General features: G+C 40.9%; 4 protein-coding genes across 4 annotated transcripts; all 4 read left to right on the forward strand.

Annotated features, from left to right (window-relative positions):
* Window positions 1-578: 578 nt before the first annotated feature.
* Window positions 579-1583, forward strand: LSM04_001463 (BILBO1; the record flags this gene model as incomplete). Its single annotated transcript, XM_067334880.1, has 1 exon — window positions 579-1583. One exon carries the CDS (start codon window positions 579-581, stop codon window positions 1581-1583), a length of 1005 nt encoding a protein of 334 aa, XP_067189168.1.
* A 505-nt stretch (window positions 1584-2088) lies between these two features.
* Window positions 2089-3825, forward strand: LSM04_001046 (uncharacterized protein; the record flags this gene model as incomplete). The annotated part of the gene is made up of 1 exon (XM_067334881.1): window positions 2089-3825. The coding sequence occupies one exon, from the start codon at window positions 2089-2091 to the stop codon at window positions 3823-3825; it is 1737 nt and encodes a 578-aa protein (XP_067189163.1).
* A 452-nt stretch (window positions 3826-4277) lies between these two features.
* On the forward strand, window positions 4278-6458 carry LSM04_004167 (Membrane transport protein; the record flags this gene model as incomplete). Its single annotated transcript, XM_067334882.1, has 1 exon — window positions 4278-6458. One exon carries the CDS (start codon window positions 4278-4280, stop codon window positions 6456-6458), a length of 2181 nt encoding a protein of 726 aa, XP_067189199.1.
* A 1466-nt stretch (window positions 6459-7924) lies between these two features.
* On the forward strand, window positions 7925-23638 carry LSM04_005482 (Vacuolar protein sorting-associated protein 13; the record flags this gene model as incomplete). Its single annotated transcript, XM_067334883.1, has 2 exons — window positions 7925-10139; window positions 10242-23638. The coding sequence occupies 2 exons, from the start codon at window positions 7925-7927 to the stop codon at window positions 23636-23638; spliced, it is 15612 nt and encodes a 5203-aa protein (XP_067189211.1).
* Between the last annotated feature and the right edge of the window lie 1986 nt (window positions 23639-25624).

A 25624-nucleotide genomic window follows, 5' to 3' on the forward strand; every position in this document is an offset into this window, starting at 1 on the left:
TCAATTTGTGAGGGTGCGTTACCCATTGCGTTCTTTTTTCTTCTTTATATATATATATATATATATTTTGTCTTCTGTTCCCCCACAAGAACAACTACAATAACAACTATTACTATTATTACTATTACTACTGTTATTACTACTATTTATATGACCTCTACACTTTTGCTACTGCACCACTTCAAGTAGTGACGGTATCATCTAGCTTGCTTTTTCTTTCAACCCTCAATATTGACTACGTATACTCTTCACACCCAAACATATGGGAACCAAAAAAAAAAAAAGAAAGAAACTCATTATATAAATGTAACTAAATAAGAATGAATGAATATATCAGGGTAATATAGCCGCATCTATTTGTATTCTCTTTTGTTTATTTATTTATTTATTTCTTTCTTTCTTTCTTTCTCCATATACTTTGATTTATGCTGTGTACAAAAGTACAAGAAACTAAGAGAGAGTGAGAGAGAGCGAGAGGGAATCTTAATTAGAAAGCGAAAGTACGATATCTCTTTCAAAATCACACTACAAACAAACAAACACACACACACACACACTACATATATATATTACCAATAATGGTTTTCTTTGTAAATGCAGCTTCAACTGTACTGGGAGTTCCAGAAAATCTCCGACTGCAATTCTCCACCCGCCCAACACTACAGGAGTTCGCGGCTGCCGTAGAGTCTCACTTCACAACTGCAGCAGGAGTGTTATTTCTCGTAGATACAATGATGTTATTAGACGAATACACATCTACATGGCTGGATCTCTACAGTTCCTTACAGTTATCCACCGATTGTCAAGTGTATGTGTTTCCTCGCAAACAACACAAATACGAACAAAAAGAAAAGAAACAACAGAAACAATTAACTGCTGTACAGATACCACCAATGCGTATTCCCCCACCCAGCAGGACTATTTCTTGTATTATTACTACTCCACTCACTCACAACACCTCCACTTCCTTATTCTTATCTTCTTCTTGCTGTTGTTGTTGTTGTTCGTGGGCTTACTCGCATACCAAATGGATGAATACCAGTCATGAGTGTAAATGCAAATACAGTGACAATAGTAATAATAAGGACATTTCCAACTCTCCTTCTTCAACACAAGATGTTATTATGCATTCCTCACGCACTATGAATAAAGATGCGGCCAAACGACGTTGGATGATGATGGGGTTTGGTGAAAGACTCCGAACAGCATTTAATGAACTAGATATCCAGCAGAAAGGTTATCTTGTGTACATGGACTTTAAACGTGCATTAGATGCGCAACAGAAGGTATTTATTAACCACTCTGCCGAGACATTATTTACACTGGCTGACAGAGATGGTGATAATGGTGTTTCTTATAAAGATTGGGCAAGTTTTGCGGCCACACACTCAGCAGTGATGGAAGAAGTATTAACACTTATACCACTATTGCCGTGGCACTCTGCAAAGAGAGATCGAGATTGTTCGTCCTTTAAATTGCCGGTTCTACACTCACGGTCGATATTATTAAAAAATGAGGAGGCACGATTGGCACAAGATGTCGCTGTTGTCGATGCTGCTGCTGTTGTTTTTAATGGGAAGTAAATTACGGGAAATCTAGAGTCTCTATCGTACTATTATCATATCTCTTTTCTTTTTTTAGAAGAGGAGATAGAAGAGAGGAATTAACAGAAGCGGCAGCCAGAAGAAGAAGAATGCCAATCTGTATTATGGAATTATTGTACTATAATTGTTTTACTTAGAAAAGACTGTGAAGAGAAGAGGGAAAAATAGAAAAGATTATGTTTCTTTTTTTTTTTCGTTATTTGCATCATTGCACTATTATTGTTGTTGTTTGATATTTTCTTTTTTCTTTTTCTTTCTTTCTTGGTTAATATGTGCATCCACATATTAATGTATATTTCTGCTCTTGTATACATTGAAGGAACAAAAAAAAATATCCCACGTCAATAATATTACTTCTTTCTTAGACAAAAGCAAAAGCAAAAGGGAAAGGGAAAGAACCTTGCGCTCATCCACATACATTATATTACATACATACATAAATATTTATTTATTATTATTTTTTTACTATTTTTATTTATCGTAAATGGCTAATAGAACCTCCTCCTTTACTCTAGGCCAGCGACCACGTCGGCAGTATCTCAATAAGGCCACCGAATTCTTCTTCCGTGAACTCGATAAGGGTTTCTCCTCTATTTACGTTGTTTTCTCCACCGGTGCTCTACTCTCCGTGGCGGGATGGAAGTTAATGATATATTATATTGAACCCAGACGTAATGCACAAATTACGGCAGGCCGCCAGCCGTATTCGCGAGTTCCATTAAGTGATGCGCATAATGCCTTTTGGGGATTCGCCCCCGCCGCCCCACACCCCAATCATCTCCCAACCACAATGACATTAGATGTGGAGGAATCACTGCGGCGGCCCACACTTGTGTATAGTGCGCCGAGTGAAGTTGGCGGTGGTAATAATAATAGTAGTAGTGTGATTTGTATGCAATTACCGGAATATGATCCACAACGTGGGGATGATGTGATTTACCGTAGTGTACATTATATGAATAGTAGGACAGAACCACAGAAAGTTTTACAATCGTCCACTACAGGAGAGAAATCATCATGGATGGCAGGCATAACAAGTAGTAATAATAATAATAATAATAATAATAGTAGTAGTAGTAGTAGTAGTGATGGAAATACAGTAAAAGAGAAGAAACAGGAAAAAGAAGAGGAAGGGACTTCTCCGTATCTTTCACGCATGCCAGATGGTGGTGCCTCCGTTATTCATGGTATGGTGAAATGTAAAGCTATTTCATCACAGAACAACTGTGTTCCGTACGCTGGTCATCTTGAAAGTGAATACGCGCGAAAGATGATGTTAGCTCTTGGGCCTGTACACATTCTACGAGATATTGGGAAAACTACATTTCCATTTCGCTTTACTACGGTGAAAGAAACCCCAGTCTCGGCACTTGTCTGTGGTCTCCACAGTGGTGAAGTCCCACGTTGGCTAAGTAATGCCTTTCCAAACTTTCATGTGGATGTGGTAGAACAGGATGGAACACTTGCACGTGTGTGTCGTCGCTTTATGGGATTTCAAGAGTCCAGTAATCTTCGTCTTTTTATTGCAGATCCCATTGAATTTCTTCGCCACAGTGCCGTACTTAACAGTAGTAATAATAGTAATAGTAGTATGGATGGTATTAGTAATAGAGGAGGAGTAGGAGGGGCGGGACACCGCTATGATCTTATCATGTTAGACACCGTAGATGGTATGGGACGACTAAGCACTCAGTATGGTCGATTAGAGTTTATTAATAGTGTACGTAATAACTTAACGGCGGCTGGTTGTGTTATTGCATCCATTCCCAATCGTGATGGGGCATTTCTATACAATATCGTGCAAAACTGGCGTGTGGCGTTTGCAGGACGTACAGTGATTCTCGTCCACTGTGTGACATCTCCACATACGATGCTTATGACCTTTCAAGATGAAGCGGATCGGGGAAAGGCGAACTTTGGAACTATTGCAGATGTAGAGGAGTTTAGAGATTTATTACGTACGAAACTCTCCCATTACGGACCACAACGTGTAACATTTGATCTCACTCGTGAAGTCTCTAATGAGTCATTTCGTATACTGTTGCCGGGTAAAATATATCCGTTAGCGGCGTATTTACCAGCTGGACACCCGGAGTTGAAGGATGATGTATCAACGGTGAGCAGAGAAGGAACACGTAAGTGGGGGGATTGGCTGCGGCGTTGGACCAGAACGTGGTTAACTCCAACACAACGGGCGGATTTACATAACATGGGAAGGTAAGGATTAATAATATATATGTATATATAATTATTAATTTATATTTGTTTGTTGGTGTATGATGTACATTTAGTTGGGTCTTTGTTCTCGTAGTGAGTCTGTGGTGATTATTTCTTTTGAGAGAAAGAAATAGAGAGGTAGAGAGTGAGCAATGATAATTCTTGTTCTTCTTTTTATTATGGGGGAGATACAGTCATGAATTAAATTTATTGCATTTATTGTACTAGCAACTTCGATTTTTCTTATTGCTAGTAGTAGTAGTAGTAGTAGTAGTGAAAAAAAAAAAGCAACCATCAAATTCTCATTTTTCTCTTTTTCCTCTTTTCCCCCGGTCTATGTATTTATTTTCTTCCTTAAAAACCAAAAAGAAAAGAAGAAAATAAGATACTGAGAAGAAAAAAGGCCTCTTATTGTTATCTTTTTAATAGACTAAAAGAACAAACCACAAACACCACATGTTCGCTGTAACAGTAGTGGCTGTAACAAAAGTCATTGTGGCTGTCTGCATTGGTGCTTTTACATGCCGCAAAATTCCAAACGCCTCAGTAACTATTCGTGACTTTAGTTTCATTATCGCCAACATTCTGTTGCCATCTCTTACCTTCTACAACACCGCCGTATCGGTTAACACAGAATTACTATTACGATGCTCCGTTCTTATTTTTTTTGCTATATTTGTTGTTGGACTTGGTCTACTTTGTGCTATATCCGCCTCTAAAGTCTTATATCCTGTCAAGAATACGGGAATCCCACATGAACTACGACACTGTCTGCGATACACATTAATATACCAGAACGCAGAGGGCCGTAAGGCGAGCAAAAAAGAACGTCGTTTGAATAGAAGAATGCAAAAACAACACGAAGTACAACAACAACAACAACAACAACAACAACAACAACAACAACAACAACAACAACAACAACAACAACAACAACAACAACAACAACAACAACAACAACAACAACAACAGCAGCGTGGAGTATTACTACGGCCTGTTGTATGTATTGTGGTGAGTGGAGAACTGGAGGAGCAGCGTGTGGAGCCGGAAGAAGTACTACCGCTGATTGAACCACCCGGTGTGGAATATGAAGAGCAACCGTTCTACTACTATGCTACAATGACCGCATGTTCAATACAAAACACTGTAACGCTTCCACTTTCACTTCTCCAAGCACTGGCGACTTCACTCGCGTGGATTGATCTCGCCGCTGGTACATCATATATATTCATTTATAGTGTCCTTGTCACTGCATACTTTTGGGCTGCGGGCCCTGCGATGGTAGAACGTGCGAAGAAGGAAACAGAGAAACGACGAACTATACGTCAATTACTGGAACTACACAAGAAACTTCAAAATCGTCGAGATGTTTCTACACAAACCGTATTACGCAGAGAATCCTCCCGTATGACATCTCCAAACTATCCCATGTCTCTTCCAATGCCAATTCCAATACGCTCCATCTCAACACCGCCACCACCGCCTCCTTCTTCTTCTTCTTTTGCTTCAGCGGCGGTGGCGGTGGCGGGGGAATCTGTGAGAGGAGTGGGTGTGGTGGATAATACACCGCAGGCGGGACTCACCGTGGGGGTTGAGGTGTACAGCACGGGAGAAGAGGCGGATCTCTCTACTGGCATGGATCAAAGTCCTCTTCTCCCTGCACGGGGGTTTTGTGAGACATTTTCATACGATTGGCGAAAACGGGGTCTTATTCGTGTTGTGTATTCACGTGAGTTTAGGGATGAAACGGATGTGAAACCAACCATCACTTCCATTCTCGCTGTCTTTCTGCATGCAGTGAAGAGTACCGGATTTCGACTGCTGCAAACACCCGCCTTTACTTCTGTTGTGGCGGGTGTTGTTGTAGGCGTTATTCCACCCCTGCGGTGGTTGGTGTTTGAAGGACCACTCTCAATGGTAATAGACTCTATCGCATTAGTTGCACAGGGTTCTATTCCATCATCGTTATTACTACTCGGTAGTAATTTGGCGGGAGGAGCATCGCAGACAACAACAGAGGCAGAAGAGCGGCTGCGAGAGGCGGAGCAGAACACGGAGTTCCCATTAGATGATGAGACAGAAGAGCCAAAGTATGTGGAGATGTATAACGCAGCGCATGAATCCATTGAGTTTGACGAACACGCATCCTTTACTTTAATGAGTCTGCAACAAGAAGAGCAGCGACAGCGAGAACTACAACTACAACAGCAACAACAGAGTCGTGATAATCAACGAGGCTCTAGTGGTGTTGCTACTAGTACTACTATTTCTTCATCAGAGGGTAATGGGATGTTTAAAAATATATTAGATCTCTTTTCACTCGATGGTGTTCGTAAGAGTTTCGTCTTTGGTGTTCTCTTTATTAGGTTGTTATTTATTCCCGCTATTGGTTTCATATTGGTATTAGGCATGCGGGCTGTATTTCCCTCTCTTTTTGGTGGTGCTGGTGGACATGATGTCTTGTTATTGGTTTTATTAGGTGAGTTGTCGGCTCCCAGTGCCATTAACTGTGCCCTTTTATTTAATGCATCTCAGTATTTCCCTGGGCTGTGGGCAAAGATGATGTTTTACCAGTACATTTGCTGTACGTTGTCATTTCTGATTTGGAGCACACTTTCTCTCTGTATCACAGGTTAGAATATCACCAAATAATAAATAAAGAGGAAGAGAAGGAGGAAAAAGGAGGAAGAAAAAAAAAAAAAAAACACCATCTTGGCGCACCTATATCTATATATTTGTTTTTTGCTTGTATGTCTGTGTTTGTGTGTCGGTGTGTGTGATGATGTTTCTGTGTATTCCTTTTTGTTTTTCTTCTTAAAAAGAATCTTTTTTTTTCTTGTTATTTGCAGAGATTGTGTTTCGCTCGCAATAGTGGAGGGAATTTGTGCTTTAATTGATGTAGACTGCTAACGAGATGACGTGTATGATTCACCTTTGCTTTGTTTAACGTTTCTCTTTAGGCAACAGTAAATGCTGCGGGAATGTGAAACGGTACAAAAAAAAGCAAAGAAATAAAATGGAGCGGAGTCAGAGGAAAAAACACCCATTGAAGATTGAAATAAAGAGAGAGAAAGGAAATGTGAATAGCCAGAAAAAAAAAGTAGAGGTACTGACAATAGAGGGAATAGAAGCAGAAAACACACCCATACTCACACACACGGATACACACTCAACTGAGTAAGAAGCAAAGGATATACGAAGAGGAACGATGTCGGTAGTTACTGAAGGTAAATACAAAACAAAAATAAAAAGGGGCTGGAGTCCTAATATATATATATATATATATATATATATATATATGAATAATCTTTGCTTTTCGTTACGATGCAGCGACAATAAGACCAATGGATGAACAAAAACAAAAAAGAAAAAGAGAAGAGTATAAGTGGAAACCAATCTAACAATTATTATTATTATTATTATTATTATTATTATTGTCTTTTTTCTTCAATTTTTTCTCTCTGTTTTTCTTCACATCTTGCAAAGCGAGGTAGGGCTAGCAAACAACTCTCTGTGTGTTGTTGAAAGAAGAGAAGAGCAATAAAAAGGAAGACAAATTCGTCGCTCTCTTTCTCTTTCTATTTCTTGTATATATATATATATATATATATATATATATATATATATATATATATAAGAAATACACACGTGTAAGGAAACAAAGATACAAGAACAAGAAAAATAAGCCAAAGAAAACAAAAGGAGTAAGAAGAGAAGGGTAAGAAGGAATACACATCTATACATATAGCTTCATCACCAGAACCGACATTCACGGAAGAAACCACTCAAAAGAGAAGAATATTAGTCAAGGTGGAGAAAAGAAAACAATATAAAGAAGGAGGAACGACGAAGAAAAAAAAAGAAAAAAGAAAAGGAAGCAATTGTATTTGTGTTTGTGTGTGTGTGTGTCCTTTTGTGCGAAGGTTTTTGAGTGTGAGTTCACTACAGTTATTTTTATCAGGTAACACGCGATACGTATAAAAAGCAAATAAGAAAACAAGTCCATATACAAAAATCAAGACACATCAGAAATACATAGATTAGGCAAAACAGAGAAAAAAAAAGTTCAAACGAAATCTGCGCACATACCTGTTTTCTTCAAAATGCTCGAAAAGTATCTGACTGCCATTCTTGTGCCATATCTCTCTAAGTATGCGGAGAATGTGGACTCAAAACAACTTAGTGTCGACCTTTGGAATGGCAAGGCATCTCTTAAGGATCTTATCCTAAAACCAAGTGTCCTTGATGCACTGCTAGATGGGGATTCTAGCAGCAGTGACAATGTAGGAACAACAACAACAACAACAACAACAAGTTCTGCTACTGGAGCCACAACTAATCGTTTGCCGTTGACTTTACAACGCGGTATATGTAAAAGTGTAAATATTGTGGTACCATTCACTCAAATGCGTTCTAAACCGGTGGTGGTAGAAGTGGATGAACTCTTTATATGTGTACGTGGAAATGCAGAATGTCGTAATGTAGTTTTGAGTAAAGCTGCCAAGTTGGACGCAGAGGCAGCACATAAAGAACGTCAATTGGAACAGTTTGAAACAGAACGGAAACGTATGAAAGAATCTAATGCCGCTGCTACTAATACCAGTAACAACAATAATAATAATAGTAGCAATAGCAACAGTGGAGGTAATACTGATGCTACAGATACAGGTGTCTCATCATCATCAACTGGTGCAGATCAAAAAGGTGGATATTTTTCCCGCCTTGGAGAACTTGTTATCAACAATATCGTCGTGAAAGTTCGAAGTGTGCATATTCGTTACGAAGATGAATCTACAAGAACTATAATGGGTGCTATTCTTGGCGGAGTTCAATTACAAACAATTGATACTGCCACTGGGGAAGCACGATTTATTGACCCCACTGGACTTCAACGTGTATCAAAGAGATTGGAGTTTGAAGGTATGCAGTTATACTGTGATGATCCGGTGCGATGTGAGATGTTACACTCACAAGATTTCTTTATTTCAAATATGACGGATATGTCAAAGTGGTATACAGCTATGCGAGAACGTGTAGAAACGGGAGATGTTCGTGTGTCAACAATCTTTGGTCCTATTAAAGGAAATGTAGATGCAAATTTAGTGTTAAAAAAATGCATTCGACAATTATTAGGTGAACCATATCTTACTGTACGTATGCAGTTACATACTGTAATAGCAAGGTTTAACCGTGCCCAGTATGTAACTCTTGTACGCACTGCCTCATTGTTAAGTAATTGGAACAGTATGAATCAGTTTATCTCTCGACGTCCTAATGTACCAGTTAAGAATCACGCTGCCGTCTGGTGGCGGTATGCCATAAACGCCGTACGAGCCATTGCGGGGGCCCCCCGTCGTGAGCGGCTGCTTCAGCGCATCTCTGAGGTGTGTATAGTGGACTACCACGTGCTCTACCGCGATGTGGTGCGTAAGGCGGAGATGTCGGCGGAGAAGCAGCGGACCTACCGCTTCATCACCCGCTTCATGACCGTCCCCGACATGATTGCCGGCCGCCGCTACGTCTACACCCAACTGGCCACGGCGATCCAGCTGAAGCGGAAGGACCACGAGGCCGCGGCGGCGGGAAAAGACGGCGGGGGCGGCGGGCCGAAGGGAAAAGAGACCGCCAGCGGCGGAAAGAGGGCGGGCGGCGGTTGGGGGTGGTGGTGGCTCGGGCGGCGAAGGACTGGGGGCGGGGGGGCCGCCTCGCGGGAGGAGCGGGAGGAGCGGGAGGAGGAACTCGCCCTGGAGGAGCTGGAGAAGGCCTACGGAATAGACCCCAACCACCCAGAGGAGGAGGATGAGGAGGAAGAAGGAAAAGCAGGGAAGGCGAAGGGGGGGAAGGAGCAGCTTCCGAGTTCTTATTGCTGGTTGGATGCGAAGTTTGATATGGCAATGTTGTGTGTTTCGGCTGATCTATCCAAGACAGAGGCTACCACGTTGAAATTGCACAAGTTGGCGACACAAATAAAGAAGTTTAACGCTCCCAACTCGATTCAGTTCCGATTCGTTACAGATAATTTGACCTTATCTAATCCATTCAAGGATGATAGTTCAATGTCTTTACATCCATCACTAATCGAAGGACTTCCTATGCAGTTTGTAGATGCAGGAATACCAAAAGAAGAAGGAAAACTGTTGCATATTAATAAAGAAGGTCAAAAAGAAGAATCTTCAGCTTTGCAGGGTACTCCATTACTGGAATGTAATGCTACACTTAATCCAGTAGACCAACCATTAGAAGATACAAAATTGGATTTTCTTATGGATCTTCGTCTTTTGCCTCTTCGTATTGTAGCAGATCCACCTACTCTGGATAGTATCTTTCGCTTCTTTGAGTTTCCACAAGGTATTGATCTTGGTGCTATTGTTGATAGAACTAAGTCTATCGCTGCGACCGTTGGTCAGGCCGCTTCCACAGAACTTCGACTTGCTATGGCCCATTTAAAAAGTTTTAAAATTAGTGTAGATGCTGCCGCGCCCCTTATTATTTTACCAAAAACGTTACGAGGTTCTACAGAGGAACCAGCACTAGCCATTTCTCTTGGACATGTGAAATATGATACCCAACCATTAACAGAAACAGAAAAACAAAGACGTTTGGCGACTACACATTTTAACGATGCCACTGAGGATATGTTATATTATTCTAGTACAGCAAGGTTTGCAAATTTTTATGTGGAATTAGCACCTGTAGAAAGAACCCTAAATCGACCAGGAACTGGATTTATGCTAGTTCCAGAAGTAGCTTTTTCAGCAGAAGTATTACAACGTATTGATGATAATATTGAAAATCGTGAACGATTTATTCTTCGAATGGAAGTTCCAGCATTACGTATGGGTTGTTCTCTTAGTCAGGCATATATTCTGTCAAATATGGTAGAAAGTTGGCTCTTATTCCTTCATCATAATGATTCCCTGTACAGTGATGAAGCCTTGGCATCCTCACTAGAAGAGAACACCATACAAGGTGGAGGAGAAAGAGGACCACCACATGGGGTAAGTATAGGAGAGTTTGCTCCCTATTCACAATCTCGTCTCTCAAATAAAGTAAGATATAATGGAAGGACAGGAACCTCATTCGCGGTTACAGGAGTGGAATCTGAATCAGATGAACCGAGTCCAGCCTCTCCAGCACTTGCTAGCAAACCACGAGAGGATTTACGGTATCTCCGATTGGATATGACATTGAAGGAGGTGGGTATTGTTATTTTTGAAGATGACGCAAACACACATCAACCATTAGCAGATCCCCGCTTTACTTTGGCTTTTAGTGCTGCTACAGTAACATTGCATATGCGAACGGTGCAAACACAACTGGAGATGATACTTGAACGACCTTACTGCCGTGATGCACGAGACCCTGAACATCTCATTCTTAGTGCTACAAAGATTCTCTGTGGGGTAAAAACAGCACCAGATTCACCTGTTGATATTGACATAGAATTGGAACCATCAATAACTTTCCGTCTTGGAACACCATGTATTCAACTACTTGAAACACTTATGGATATTGTTAACTTGTTTCCAGCAACTCCAGCTCCAGTACCGCTGGAACGATCAACTTGCTCACCCATGTTACGTCATTTTAGTGGATCTTCAGCAACAACAAAAGGTACCCCCATTCAAGTGTTGTGTGAACAAGCACAAAAGAATCAAAGACATCAAGAGGATATTAATTCCAGAAGTGATACCCGGGTAGCTCACCTCTCTCTTCATATCGCAGGTACCGCTACGGTAGAGTTAATGGATCGACGTAAAGTACTGTCACAAGAAGACAAGTTGGTAAAAGGGAATGATTATCTTTTTGCTCATGCTTCCTTTAGAGAAGTAACTCTCTCACTTAAGAAGAATACTATCACAATAGAGTTAAGTGGAGGAGTACAACAGGTGACATTGGCATTATCAGAGGAACACGATGTGTCTCCTGCAAATCGTCTTATATTACAATACAGACCTCCATCACACTCAATGAAAACAGGAGCAGATGCAGGAGCAGAAGGAACAACAAGCATAGCAGCATCTGTTGTATCATCTTATTTACAACCAGCTCTACACGCCCACTCAACCTCGAATTCACCATTGTCATTACCGTTATCGCCATTACGTCCTACTACAACACATGATTTTGAAACTTCACATTCTCCTTCCGTTAATCCTGAAATGCATGAACACATAACCTTTGGCTATCGTACCAGTATACCGGTGGAACCTATATTTGAAACGGATAGCAGTGGTAAGCGATGTTTAATTAATGCCTCAGAGTTAGGATTTTCTAATTTTGTGGAAGTGGAGATGGTTTCCAGTGCGGTACTTCTTGATATGCACAGTATTATGACTTTAATACAGTACTTTACTAATGGTCTCTTTTCTCGAGTAGCCGATTTAACTAACCGACCACGTTACGATCAGGAAGCTTCAGTGGATGAAAGTTCTAAATTATCATCATTATCACAAGCACCACGAGCACCTATGATAATATCTTCACATCCGGAAACAGTTCAGCCGCCGAAGATTTTAACGAGTCTACGTGTTTTTGCACGTGATCTTTTCTTTGTTCTTCCTATTGATGTACGTACAGTTAGTGGTGAACAATTCCATGTATCTGTTGATCATGTTGCGGTACAAAGTAGTTTACTTGCTGCTGAGGGACAACAAACGATGAATATTTCCCTTCGTGAGATTCGTTTCTTACGTGATTACTTGAGTAAATCAACAGCAGTATCATCTGAAGGAATAGGAGTAGTAACTAATGTAGGAGGAAAAGAAGAAGTTGAACCACATATTCTAATGCCTACAACAACACTTGATATATCTGTTAAAACTCCACTTGACCCAGTCTCTGATGAACCCCTCCGTGTAGATTTACGTGGCGACGATTTAAAACTTAATATTACAGAAAATGACGTGGTCGAACTTTGTCGTCTTGCCGTTGGTAATCTTACACGTATGCCACCCCCACCTCCACCTCCACCATCATTTCAAACTCAAATTCAAATTCAGCCATCACAAGAAAAACAAAAACAGGATTATCATAAAGACCAAGAACCACTATCCACAATACCGATGTCACCTTTAGGATTACCCCCAGTGGTAGAGTCTCAGACATCTGTACCCCCAACTGTAATGGGTGAAAGTACATTAGTAGTAGAAGAAGGAAGAGATAGATCAAAAAGTGTAGGTTGTGAAGTATGTGTAACATGGCGTGCATCCAGTATTTGTGTTTCACTTTTAGATGAAACTAGCAAGAGTGCACGTTTCCGCATAGAAGGTAATGAACTGGCATTTCATATTTTGGCATCTGGTACTGATATGCATATGCGTTGGGCACAACTAGCACTTTACGATGTTTATGAAGAAACGCGAACTGCTACAATGTTCTTATGTGGCGAAAGTCGTGTGGAACTACGACATGTTCTCACAACACGTGGTATTCTTCAAAAGAGTTTTGGTGTACGTTCTGCCGCTACAGCAGCTGCACGGGATTCACTAGATAGTGATGCATCTAGTGCTGGAACTGCACCAGGCTCTGCGGGGGCGGAATTACTGGGAGTTCCAACACTTGTAGTGGATTTCACTTTACATCGTTTTGCAATATCGGATCAGTGGTTGGCGGTGTATGACTTTGTATGTAATGAGGCGGTTATGCAGGCATTGGAGCCAATGGTGGCGAGTGCACCACCAGAGAAGAAGAAGGAAGAAGAAGAAAAAGAAGAAAAAGAAGGAGGAACAAGAGGAGCAGAGTTGGGGGTGAAGGATGAAAATACAGTGGAAGCCAGACGATTTCGTTATTTAATTACGACTCGTGCTGTTAAAGTGCCATTTCTAACGACATCACGTGTGGAGTTTATTGAAGCCGATGTTACATCCTTGTTTGTAGATATCATTACACTATCTGGTAATACGAGTGTCACGGTACGAATGCAGGATCTCCTTATACTTCATTGTGCCACTGGAGAGCGTATTTTCTTTAAACAAAATGAAACTTGTGATTCTCGTATGGAAGATGAGTTATTATTTGGTGGAATAGATACAACTTCCATTACAACAGGAGGAAATATAACGACAACTGGTGCTGGTGTTGGAGTCCCAATAACAAATACAACAACAACTGCTGGTAATAATAATAATGATAATAATAATAATAATAATAATAATAATAATAATAATAATAATAATAATACCACTATTGCTACTGGTGGTGGTGGTGGTGTAGGGCCTTGCAGTAGTAGTACAGCCGCTGTTGTGGTTGGAATGTCAGTTCCCATCATTAATGTACCCGCAACGAATACAAACAATACAAACACTACCACATTGCCCCCACAACAACTACTCCCAACAACAACGACAGCAACAGCAACAGCGACGATAGCCGCAGCCGCAGCATCTGGTGATATTCTCACTGTATGGTGTTCCTTCGATTCAGAGGCGGGGCGACAGAAAGTCACACTTGCATTGGGAGAATTGGCTGTATTGTGTTCTATTCCACTTATCATGCAACTTGTGGAGTATTGTACAGTCCCGGATCAACCAATTGCGAAGATATCAAGCTTGGGAGTTATGCGGGGACATCGTGAACGATTGGCGCGGGCGGCAGAACACATGGTTCAAAATGGAACTTTTTCACTACATTTACTTTGGCGACAACCACGTATTATACTCGCAGGTGATGCACAGGAGCTTTCGAATAAATCACGTAATATTGAGGCACATCTTGGTGTTATGCGATCTACGATTGATTTGGATAGACGTAATGGTAGTTGTGTGGTTTCTGCAAAGTTAAATGATTTTGCCATTCCAGACGTGTTAGAGAAATCTGCCCTGCGTTTCTCGTATACAATGAAGGGAAAGGAAGAGAATGTCTCGGCAGTACTGGAGAACACAACCGCACTTCTTCACCCTACAGAAGTAGAGAAATTACTATGGGTTCTGCAACGAAACCTCATGGCACCCATTGAACACATTAGTAAGGAGATGAATATAGAAACAACAACAACAACAACAACAACAACAACAACAACAACAAATGCATTAAAACAAGAAAACGAAAAACAAGAAGAAGTAACACAAGTAGAAGGAACATCTACTCGAATTATACGTTTTCGGGCAGAAGGTGTTGTACTTGCCATGTATGATGTTGTTGGAATTAACGTACACACCGCTTCACTTAGTGCACTTGATGTGGAAGTGGCACCAACTGGAAATGTTAATATGACAGTGGAATCTCTCAGTATGGTGGAACACTTTACGAAACGCCAATTATTGCAATCTGTCGGTAATGCTGCCATTACTGTTCTCTTTTCAGTTGCTGATAAAACAACATCGATAGATCTTGGAGATATACGCTTTATGCTTATTCCTAGGGCGGTGGGAAGTCTTCTTAATATGCTTCTCTCCATACAACTCCCACCACCACTGCCAACCGCTCATAATAATAAAACCGCAATGCCAACAAAGACAACTACTTCCATACACAGTAGTGATAATACGAACAAGAAGCATAAGAACATAGTTTCTTCTTCTTCTGGTGGTGGTGGAAATGGTTCTACGCCTCTTCTTACGAATCGTGTTCGAGTTTCACTAAATCATTCACATGTTATTGCTGTTCAAGGTGATCGCGATGTATTTTCTGCTATTATGACAAGCTCCACATTAGATTGGCGTCCATACACAGATGCCTCTAGTTCTCTCTCCGTCTCTGTTGGTTGGATTACACTTTATGACACATTTTCACAAGGCACCCGTTATTCTGAGATTGTGCATCCAATTCATGCGAAAGGAACCAGTGAGGCAAACAAAGCATCTCATCATGTTATTACCGTTTCATTTTTCACCTTTCCACCCCGAAATAACAAGAATGCTGGTGATAATAATGATAATAACATGAATACTCCTATGTATGCTCATAAATTGGAGTGCCAACTCTCTTCCATTGCAATAGTGCTGGTACCGGAGGTGACCTTTGCAATGTTAAAGGTGCTTTCTGATGTAAAGGAATATATTTCAGATGTAAATCGTGAAAAGGCATATGATTATGTGGCAGATAAAACGGCACAAACAGTACATGAGCGACAACAGTTAACACAGATTGATGTAGTTCTTGAACGTCCCACTATTATGTTAGTAGAGTCTGTTCTTTCCACGCATGTGATTGAAGTGTTTCCTGGTGATTTTAGAATACGAAATGAAATTTGCTGCCCAAAGAGAAATAAAATGATAACAACAGAAGAAGCAAAAGCAGATACGGTATCAACGGAGACAGAAACTATTTGTGATGGTAATTATATAGAACTATTCCATATCTCCATTAATCGAATGTTATTAAATGTATTAGGAACAGCTGTATTTACACATAATGACTTTATTGAGGTGGAATTTTCACGTTCTATTGGAGATCTTAATAATACTAATAATACCACTAATACTAATACTGCAGAAACCACACCTTCTGTAGATGCAATGGATATCTCACTTACGATTCCAACACTCTCAGCTAAGCTAACCCAGGGACAATTAAACTACCTATTAGATGTCGTGGGTGCTTTCCGCTTCTCAAACCCTATGAATCCCCATGCTGATAATATGATATTAGTCGCATCCTCTACTTCACAAGGGGCCAGTGGCTGTCATCAGGAAGGTGTTGCAAGTGCGGCAAGTGTGGCGACACCCATCACCACCTCACTTTCACTAAATACAACGTTAAAGCGAAAACCGCCACTCACTTCACTGGCTTCACAGCCGTTTAGTGGGAATAACACCTTGACAATGGCGGGAACAAGTGAAACAGGATCAGGATCAGGATCATCCAGTGGAGGCAGAAGTATGCGGTTTGTGGCAACTATGCGGCGATTTGAAGTGGATATTGATGGTATTTTTAAATTAGATATTGGGAAATTCAATATTGAACACACTTCAAAGTCTTCTGGAATCAGCAGCAGCAGCAGCAGCAATAATAATAACCCTACTTCTACTACCACTGTCACTACTACCAGCATGAACCAAAATAACACCGGTATTCTTACTAGTATAACAGAAATTCATTTGGATACTATTATGTTGCAACATCGTGTGGGTGAAACCACAACTACAGGTTCCGATCTATTTCTTATGGAAAAGACAGATGTGCTCGTTACCTCATCTACCAATACCACAGTTGGTGTTCGTGTAAATGAAATGAATGCTGATGTCAATATGTCCTGTGTACGATTATCACTCTCACCCTTAATGTTAACGGATACGCGTGAAGTACTCTACGGCCCTATTTGTACAAAAGTACTCCGTATTCCACTTATGCCTATTCCTGTTTGCCGACTGAATACTGAATTGCATGTACTAGACTCTGATCTCGTACTGGATGCAAGTCACATTCTCACCACTGCGAATCGATCACGCTGCAGTTACAAACTCGATTTAAATCAACACAAACTTTCACTCACTGGGGCACCAAGTGGACAAATTGTCCTTGACGATAATTGTCATTTAACTATTGTAAATGGTACAATTCTGGTGCCTGGTATGTATGCGTTAAGTTCCTTTGTGAGTTTTGGCCTTAATGCCGCACTCGTAACGGCAGACTCATGTGTTATTGAGAAAGTAGCCTTTTGTGATCGTACACAGGCGCAGATGATAATGCGAGAAATGCGAAGAAGGAATAAAGGCGGTATGGACTCAAGTCTCGCATCACAGAGTAAATTAAACGTAACATCCCCTACCTTTTCCACAAAGTATCAACAACAACAACAGCAACAGCAACAGCAATTATTACTACATGGAACGGCTTCTCCACCGTGTCTTATTGGTTCCTCTGCGCCGGCAACACCAACACCTATGCTATCCCCGTTTTTCTCAGACGAAGAAACTCGTATGGTTGTTTCTATACAATGTGAGGAGATTAGACTGCGAGCCATGTCAGAAGAGGTGGAAGAGGTTGCCGCCACAGTTATTATGTCTGCGAATTTACTCTACACACAGGAACTGGAAAATGGTACACTCACACAACGTGCTTCAAATCTGCGTCTTTTAAATGTACATACCAGTGAAAAGGATGAAGGTACACTGTTATCCACGAATTTGGATTTTAGTGTTGCAGGCGTTGATACGGTATGTGTTTCTGCTAAATTAACCACATTAGAATTATGTATTCGTATGGCGCTTATACGTTCTTTTGTTGAACTTGGAAAGGATTTTATGACGGCCTTTCTAGAGGATTTAGCCTCACAGCGACGACCACCGCAGGTACAACTTGAGGATGAAGAATTTCGACCACTTGTGACTGTAGCTAATGCGGGTGAATGCCGTTGTTGTGGTAATATGCGTGCTTATCTTCGAGACAGAGAAGACCATAAAACTGGTACTACTACTAATACTACAAATACTGGTAATACTAATATGAGTAATACTAGTAATACGGTTGCGGCTAGTAGCAATAGTAGTGATTGTGCTACTGGAGATAATGAAACCATGAGTGCTGGGGTTCTTTGTTATAAGTGTTGTACAGGTAGAAACACATTACCCGCAACGGATGTACGGTTTGAGGTGCCGGTAGTGGATTTAGTTTTTATGGGCCATCATGGTGGAATGATACAGTTATACTCCTCCAGTGGTGTTGTGGCTTCTCTCTCCAAAGATAAGGAATTTCAAATTCAGTTAAAACTCAGAGTACGTAATTTAAATCACAATGCAGCCGTTTGGGAACCATTGGTGGAAAAACTGGAGGCTACTATTAGCGGTAATGTAGCAGATACAGCTATAAAGTCAGCCTACCGGATTAAGGTGGAACGTTTGGATTATGTTTTATCACCAGATAATATGAGATTACTTGCACAAATTGCAGAAGACTTTTCCGCTACGTCAACGTTGCAGAAACAACTACGACAAACGATTCGTATGAATGTACGTAAAACGATCGTTGGAGAAGAGCAGGGGGAATTCAAAAGTGATAAAGCAGAAATTCAAGAGGTAAAACAGGCGAATGTAGCAAAACCAGAAGCAACAAGTACAAGTGATACACCTATGACTACTCTTACACCTAGTGCTGGTGATAATAACAATAATAATAATAATAGTCATGGTAGTAATACAAACAAAACAGTAAGTACAAAAGTGGGTGGAGAAACAATAAGTGCTCTTCTTATGGTACAGAACTACTTTAGTGATTCTATAGAGGTTGATGGAAAGGTGGTGCGTCCTCGGGGAGGGACGTTAGAGTTTACAACTAGTTCAACTTCTTGCACTGTTCGACGAGGTGGTAGTAGTGATAATAATAATAATAATAACAGTACAGATGGAGTAAATGTTCATTGGATAAAATCCCCATTATATCTTCGTGGAGCTGGTATGTTAGTGGAAGTAGATGTAGAACTCATGCGTAGTGAAGGTTCTTATCATCTACACCGTGTTGTACGTCTACGTTGCTATCCAGTTCATTTTACGAACTCCGTTATTTGTTTTGAAAACAAATTAAGTGTTTTTATGGAGGTCTTGCAGGGAGAAGCACCTGTAGCACCAAAGGAACGTTATTACTTTCAACCAAACTTCTCATTAGACGAAAAACTGCAAATACGACCAGTACAATCTCATGGCGATGATGAATACGCCGTTGCCGTAATCTCTGAATCACGTACCACACCTACGCTTGGTATGCTCTTAAATAGTGCACTCACAATACTTGTTTGTGGGAACTTAAGTAAACATAAACATTCTTTTGTTGTACGAATGAATGAACAACAGGATGGGGTGTGTGCTGGTATACCCGTATTTCTTATCTCTATTGAACCACAACTTTGCATTCAAAATAATCTCCCCTATGGCTTATTTGTTAATATCACTACCAGTAATGCCCAGAAGCCTGTTTACAGTGCCGTAGTGGATCCAAGAGAGATGGCAGATGTTTTTCTTGGTGATGTGACTCTCGAAGACGCTCTCTTTCATCTTGAGATACATCAACAATTACAATCTCAACAACAATTACAATTACAGTCACAGCGGCAGCAAAAAGAACAACAACGACAGCAGGGAATGATTGGATCTCAAGTTGGTGGAACTGTAACGTACAGAACACCTCGTGGTATGTCACTTACACGTCTTACCACACGTGTGGTGCTCTATGGTGGGGAAAAGGGAGAAATGGAAATGCGGGTTAGTTTACGGCATCTGGGAAATAAAATTGTTTTCAATACACCCTACTCTATTGTGAACTTTACTCCATTAGACTTAATGGTGGGGGAGTGTAATGCTACGGGGGAGATGAAATTTAAAAAAGGGACAAATTTTGGATATTTACCAAAAAACATGCAGAGTCCATATATTGCATCTCCAACAGAAGCGATTGCAAATGAATTTTTCGTTAAATTAAGCATGGCTGACATGTCTGGGGATGTTGTTCCATTACACGTCCAAGGTCGTGGTGTACTTACCCTTGAAAATAAAAAATTAGCTAAATCGCAAGACAACAACAAGAATATTGTGTTTCATCTTATGTACCTTACTCAGCTTGATATGTATGGGACAAACTTTGTGACTATCGTACCACGATGGATGCTTGTTAATCGTACGCCGAGGCCACTTTACATTGCACAAGCAATGCCAGCACCAATACAACAACAACAACAACAACAACAACAACAACAACAACAACCATCATCATCTAATACTAATACTGCTGGAATGAAGAGTAATAGTGAAATAAGAAAATCTGGTCGTCTTCCTACTTCATCTACAGTAGTGGGAATACCCAAGTTTGTGTGCTGTACTGAAAGTGCGCAATTAGTACCACCCAACTCTGTCGTGCCTTTCTTTGCATCACCCAAGTGCAGTGTAGAGGTTGGGTATAATGCATTTGTGTTACAATCTGCAAATAGCTCGGTTCGTGGTGATCCTGTAAGTTTAGAAGAAATCAACAATACACAAGTTGTGGCTCATGGAATACATGATAACTTGGATACAGACGGGGCTGATATTCTTGTAGAGACAGCTGTGGTGATTGACAATCCATATACCTTTGTAACCCTACAAGATCCTGTAGTACCACCATATATTCTAATTAACCGAACCATTAAGGCCATTGAATTACATGATTCTCATGGACGTCTTCTTGCCCGAGTTAAACCTGGATGTTCTACAACTTTTGTATTAGATACACGTAGTAGCGGTTCCCGTATCCGTGTTTCTTTCGCAAGCGAACAAATTCTAACGAATACGAGTAGTAGTGCTAGTACAAGTACGACTACTACCATCAACAGTAAGGCAAGTTCTGTAACTGTGGCAGGGGATATGGGTCGAGAAAAATTTCATGAAAGCAAGGAAAAGGAGTTGGAAGGTTCACATAAACACAAAAAGGAGGATCTACATAATGTACCCTATGTAGAGTTTAACTTTCACCAGCGCATTACACCACAAGAAGCATCTAATATTCTGGGTCTCACCTACACTGTAACTCTTGGACCATTTGCGCAACAAATAGTGGAGATTTCATCTACATCGACAGGAATGTCAGAAGAAATGCATATCTATCAACCTGTACCACAACCTCCACTTGATGTTGTTGTTAATCTAACTCTCATTTCTTTATCTGTAGTGAAAACAGATAAAGAAATTGTTTTTGCAGCATTTCATGATACACGTCTACATTTTAATCGACAAGGTGGTAAAGAGGTGACAGAATTTTCTATCAAAAACTTTCAGGTGGATAATCAAACAGAGATTAAACCTATTTTTGATGTCACTTTATTCCCTATTCGTTCTGCACAAGATGCACCATGGATTTCTGCACATATTGAGCGAACTATTGTACCTGCAAAGGCACTAGTATATGTGGATGAATTACGTCTTGATGTTGTTCCTTTAGCTATTCGTTTATCAGATAACATACTCATCGCTATTGTTTCATTTGTTTCACAACTCTCAAAAGAGGTACCTCCTCGACAGAGTGCTCCAAGCGATGAAGAACTTTTTGAAATGGCTCCATTAAGAGTAGGTGTTATGGACACACGTGTTATTATGGATCGTATGGTGGTAAATCCACTTGTAGTACGTTTATGGTTTACACGTGAAGCAGACGGTAATGATTTTATTCGAGAACAAATTCAAAGTCGTGCGGCGGCACTGTTATCTATGATGGTGGCCTCTTGCGAAGATGTAAAAGTTTCTATGCCTGGTATTGTCATGCAAAATCGTACAAGTAGTGCAGATCTACTCTTGCAATGGGTAATGCAATCTTATCTTCAGGGTATTCGCAATGAAATTCGAGGACTTCTCTTTCAATATGCCTCTTCCTTACCATTAATAGGTGCTCCTATTAAACTTGCATCTGGTGTAGGCAGTGGGGCAATGAAGTTCTTCCTTGAACCCATTGCTGGTCTCTCAACATCTCCCAAAGCCTTTGCGATGGGACTTGCAAGTGGCTCTTCCTCCTTATTAACAGAAGTGGTGGGTGGTGGTTTGGGGGCGGTGTCAAACCTAGCACGTGCTGGGGCGGGTCTCATGAACGCCGCCGCTGGCAATAGTGGAAACATTAATAGAGATATGAGTAACGCCGGTGGTAGTGGTAATAATAGTGGAAGTAATCGTATGGGACTTCTTCGTGGTTTTGCGAGTGGTGTGACGGGTGTTGTAACGCGGCCGATGGAAGGCGCGGCGGAGTCTGGCACTGCTGGTCTTGTGCGTGGTGTTGGTATGGGACTTCTCGGTGTTGTGGCAAACCCAATGGCGGGATTATTATCAGATGTTTCTCGCGCCACTAGTACAGTGGCCTCTCTCTGTGATGAGAAGTATATTCCCGATGTGAAGCGAATGCGGAAACTGCGGGACTTTAATGTGATGGGGGCGGTGGCGGAGTATCAGAGTATTATCTCTGTGTTTGAGTATGAGCGGGGGCAGTACAGTGGAGCACGCTGGGTGCGTGAGGGGTTTATTCCCACCGATGGACCACAATGGTATCCATGCAGGAAGGAAGAAGCTCAAAAGACGTATGGTATTAAACCAGAGGCATGGCAATTGGAATTATTTGACACAAATGTAGAAGGGTGGCGGTTTAGTAATAAGTACTATGGAATATACACAAGTGTTCAGATGCCAACCGCACGGGTACGACGACGACGATGGATTGCATTACTGAAACCACCACTAACATCGAATGTTGTACAACTTGTAAAGCAGGTAAACACACATACTACTACACATACCACGACTAATATGATAACAGGAAGAAGTAGTACAGGTGTGGATTCTGCTATATCATCACATCATACGAAAGGAGTGACCACCACAGCAGCAGCAGGCATCCCTACTGGTGTTCCAATAAACACAAACACAACATCAGCCGCATTAAAAGGGAGTGAAAAGATGTTAACCGGTTCAACAACTTCTTCTACTGCCACACACGTTAAAACAGGAACCATCACAGCCACAACCAAAACCGAAGGAGTATCCGAACCACATCACTCCCACCCATCCGCCCCATCCTCAGCCTCTTCCTCATCACCACACCCCCAACAAGGTGATGAAAAGGATAAATCGACCACCTCCACCGAATCGCATGACTCCACCGTCATTGTGCTGTACGAGTACGAATCCAAAGTGCCGATCATCGGCTGGAGCAGTCGCTTTCTCCCCGCCGGCTTCACCCCCTGGCAGGACAGCCACGGCCGCCCGCAGCCCCGCAAGGCGGAGTTGGCGCTCCCAAAGGGGTGGGCGTGGACGTCCGCCTGGGCCCACGCCGGCGGGGACGCGGACGGCTGGGAGACGCTCCCCCGCGGGAATGCGGGATCGGCGAATATGCGGCGGCGGTGCTGGAAGCGCACAGCGCGGAAGATATCCTAAATGAAACGAAAAGGAAAAGGAAGGGGGGAAAAGAAAGAAAGCGAATAGAGGTAGTAATAAGTAAAAGAAGAAGAATAGGTGCAGAATAGAGGTGTACGGGTGATGGTGGCGGTGGTGAAGGGAGAAGGGAGAAGTGAAGAAAAAACAAAGAGGTTTAAGTAAGGAAGAAAGGGAAATGCAAGGAATATAAGAGAAGATGGAGATGATATTGCGACTTGAGTTTTTTTTTTGTTTTTTTTTCTTTTTTGTTTTCTTTCTTTTTCTTGGCGTTGCTGTAATGGGTGGTGACGTTTGATTTAATGATGGGTAAAAAGAAGTAAAAAAAAATCAAGAAAAAAAAAGATAATGTCTGTGCGTACGTGAAGAAAAGGAAGTAGAAAAGAAACTTTCTAATGATCGGTAAAGAGAAGAAGAAAGGGAAAAAGGAGAAGGGGAAATACACAAGGAGTGAAGAAGAGTCATTACAAGACGCAAGTACTTCTCAGTACAGATATTGATGTTTTTTCTTTTTGCTTTTGCTGCTGATATTAGCACTATTATTATTATTATTATTATTATTATTACTATTGCTGCTATTTTTTTTCACAATTGCTGGAAATAATGAGCGAGAACGAAGAACGGTAGTAATGGAATAACATGATTTGATACGAAAACGGGTCTGTTATATATATGTATACGTATACATATATTATGCTGTGTTTATATGCTTGCAAAACGCTAGTTTATTCTTAATACTTTATCTTGTGAACGTGCAATGTACTTCATTGAGAAGTGCAAAATGCAAAAAAAAAAAACGAACGAAAAACAAGAAAAAAAAAAACAAAGTGACAGTCACTACATAAATATACTGCTTTAGTATAAAATCAACTACGCAGAGCGAATAATCGGTGTTGTTCCTAGAGGAAGAATTGAAAAACAAAACAAAATGAAGAGGAAGAGTACGTATATATATATATATATATATATATATATGGTTTACTTTGTAGGATATATCGTTTTTTTTCTCTTCTTTTCTCTCTCTTTATTTTCTTTACGACTTCCTATTTCCCAGAATCCATCTTACATCCCCATATTAATAGGAGGATCGTATTACACACAATCACACTCACAAGGAAGAAAAAAAAGAGTGTCTATTATCAATTGCGGCAACAACAACAAAATACATTAATAGAGGAGCAGAAGTTACAAAAGAACCTAAACCCAGTTGAAGCGTAAAACAAAACAAAACAAAACAAAAAAACAAATCAATACCGAAAGAAAGTCTATCTATCAGTAAACCCATCCATCCATAATGCCAGAGCAGAAAGTTCAGTCCACGCCGTTATATGAGCCAAGCCGACAGGCGCCGCTGGTCCCACACCGTGCACCGTGTGCGGAGGCCGCAATGGCGTCCAAACTGGACGGCCCCGGTGCTGCGCCTGTTCTGCAGGGAAATGCACCGCGAGGGAGAAATACATTGCGGTAAGTGAAGAGAGTGTTTATTTTTATTTGTGTGTGGAGGTGTGTAGATGAGGAAGAAAAAAGCGAAGAGGAGAATGATGGTGTTAATCAACATCAAGAAGGAGCGGAATGCATACAAACACACAAAAGAAAAAAGAGGAAAGGAAAAGGAACATAGAAAAGAGAGTGAATATTTGTGAAAGAGAAGTTAAAGGTGAGTAGTATATATATATATATATATATATATATTTCTCCATCTCCCGGTGTTATTTTTGTAGAGATTGATATTGGGTTTTGTAAATTGGTACGGTACAGGAGTAAAGAAAAAAAGAAGAGGAGGTGGAGCACTAACATTCATATAAATACATGGGGTGACAAAGATAGCGAGAAAGAAAGGGGAATATTAGGAGAATAATATGATTGATTAAATCACAAACCTGTTTAGATGCATTTTCTCTTTTTTTCTTTTTACACTAACGCTGTTGTAGTGGTTGTTCTCTACTCTTGGCATAGCTGTGGCGGATTCTTGGTTTATGTGCATATGAC

The sequence above is a fragment of the Trypanosoma melophagium genome, assembly GCF_022059095.1.
Source record: "Trypanosoma melophagium isolate St. Kilda chromosome Unknown ctg32segment0, whole genome shotgun sequence".
In the NCBI taxonomy this organism is placed as follows: domain Eukaryota; phylum Euglenozoa; class Kinetoplastea; order Trypanosomatida; family Trypanosomatidae; genus Trypanosoma; species Trypanosoma melophagium.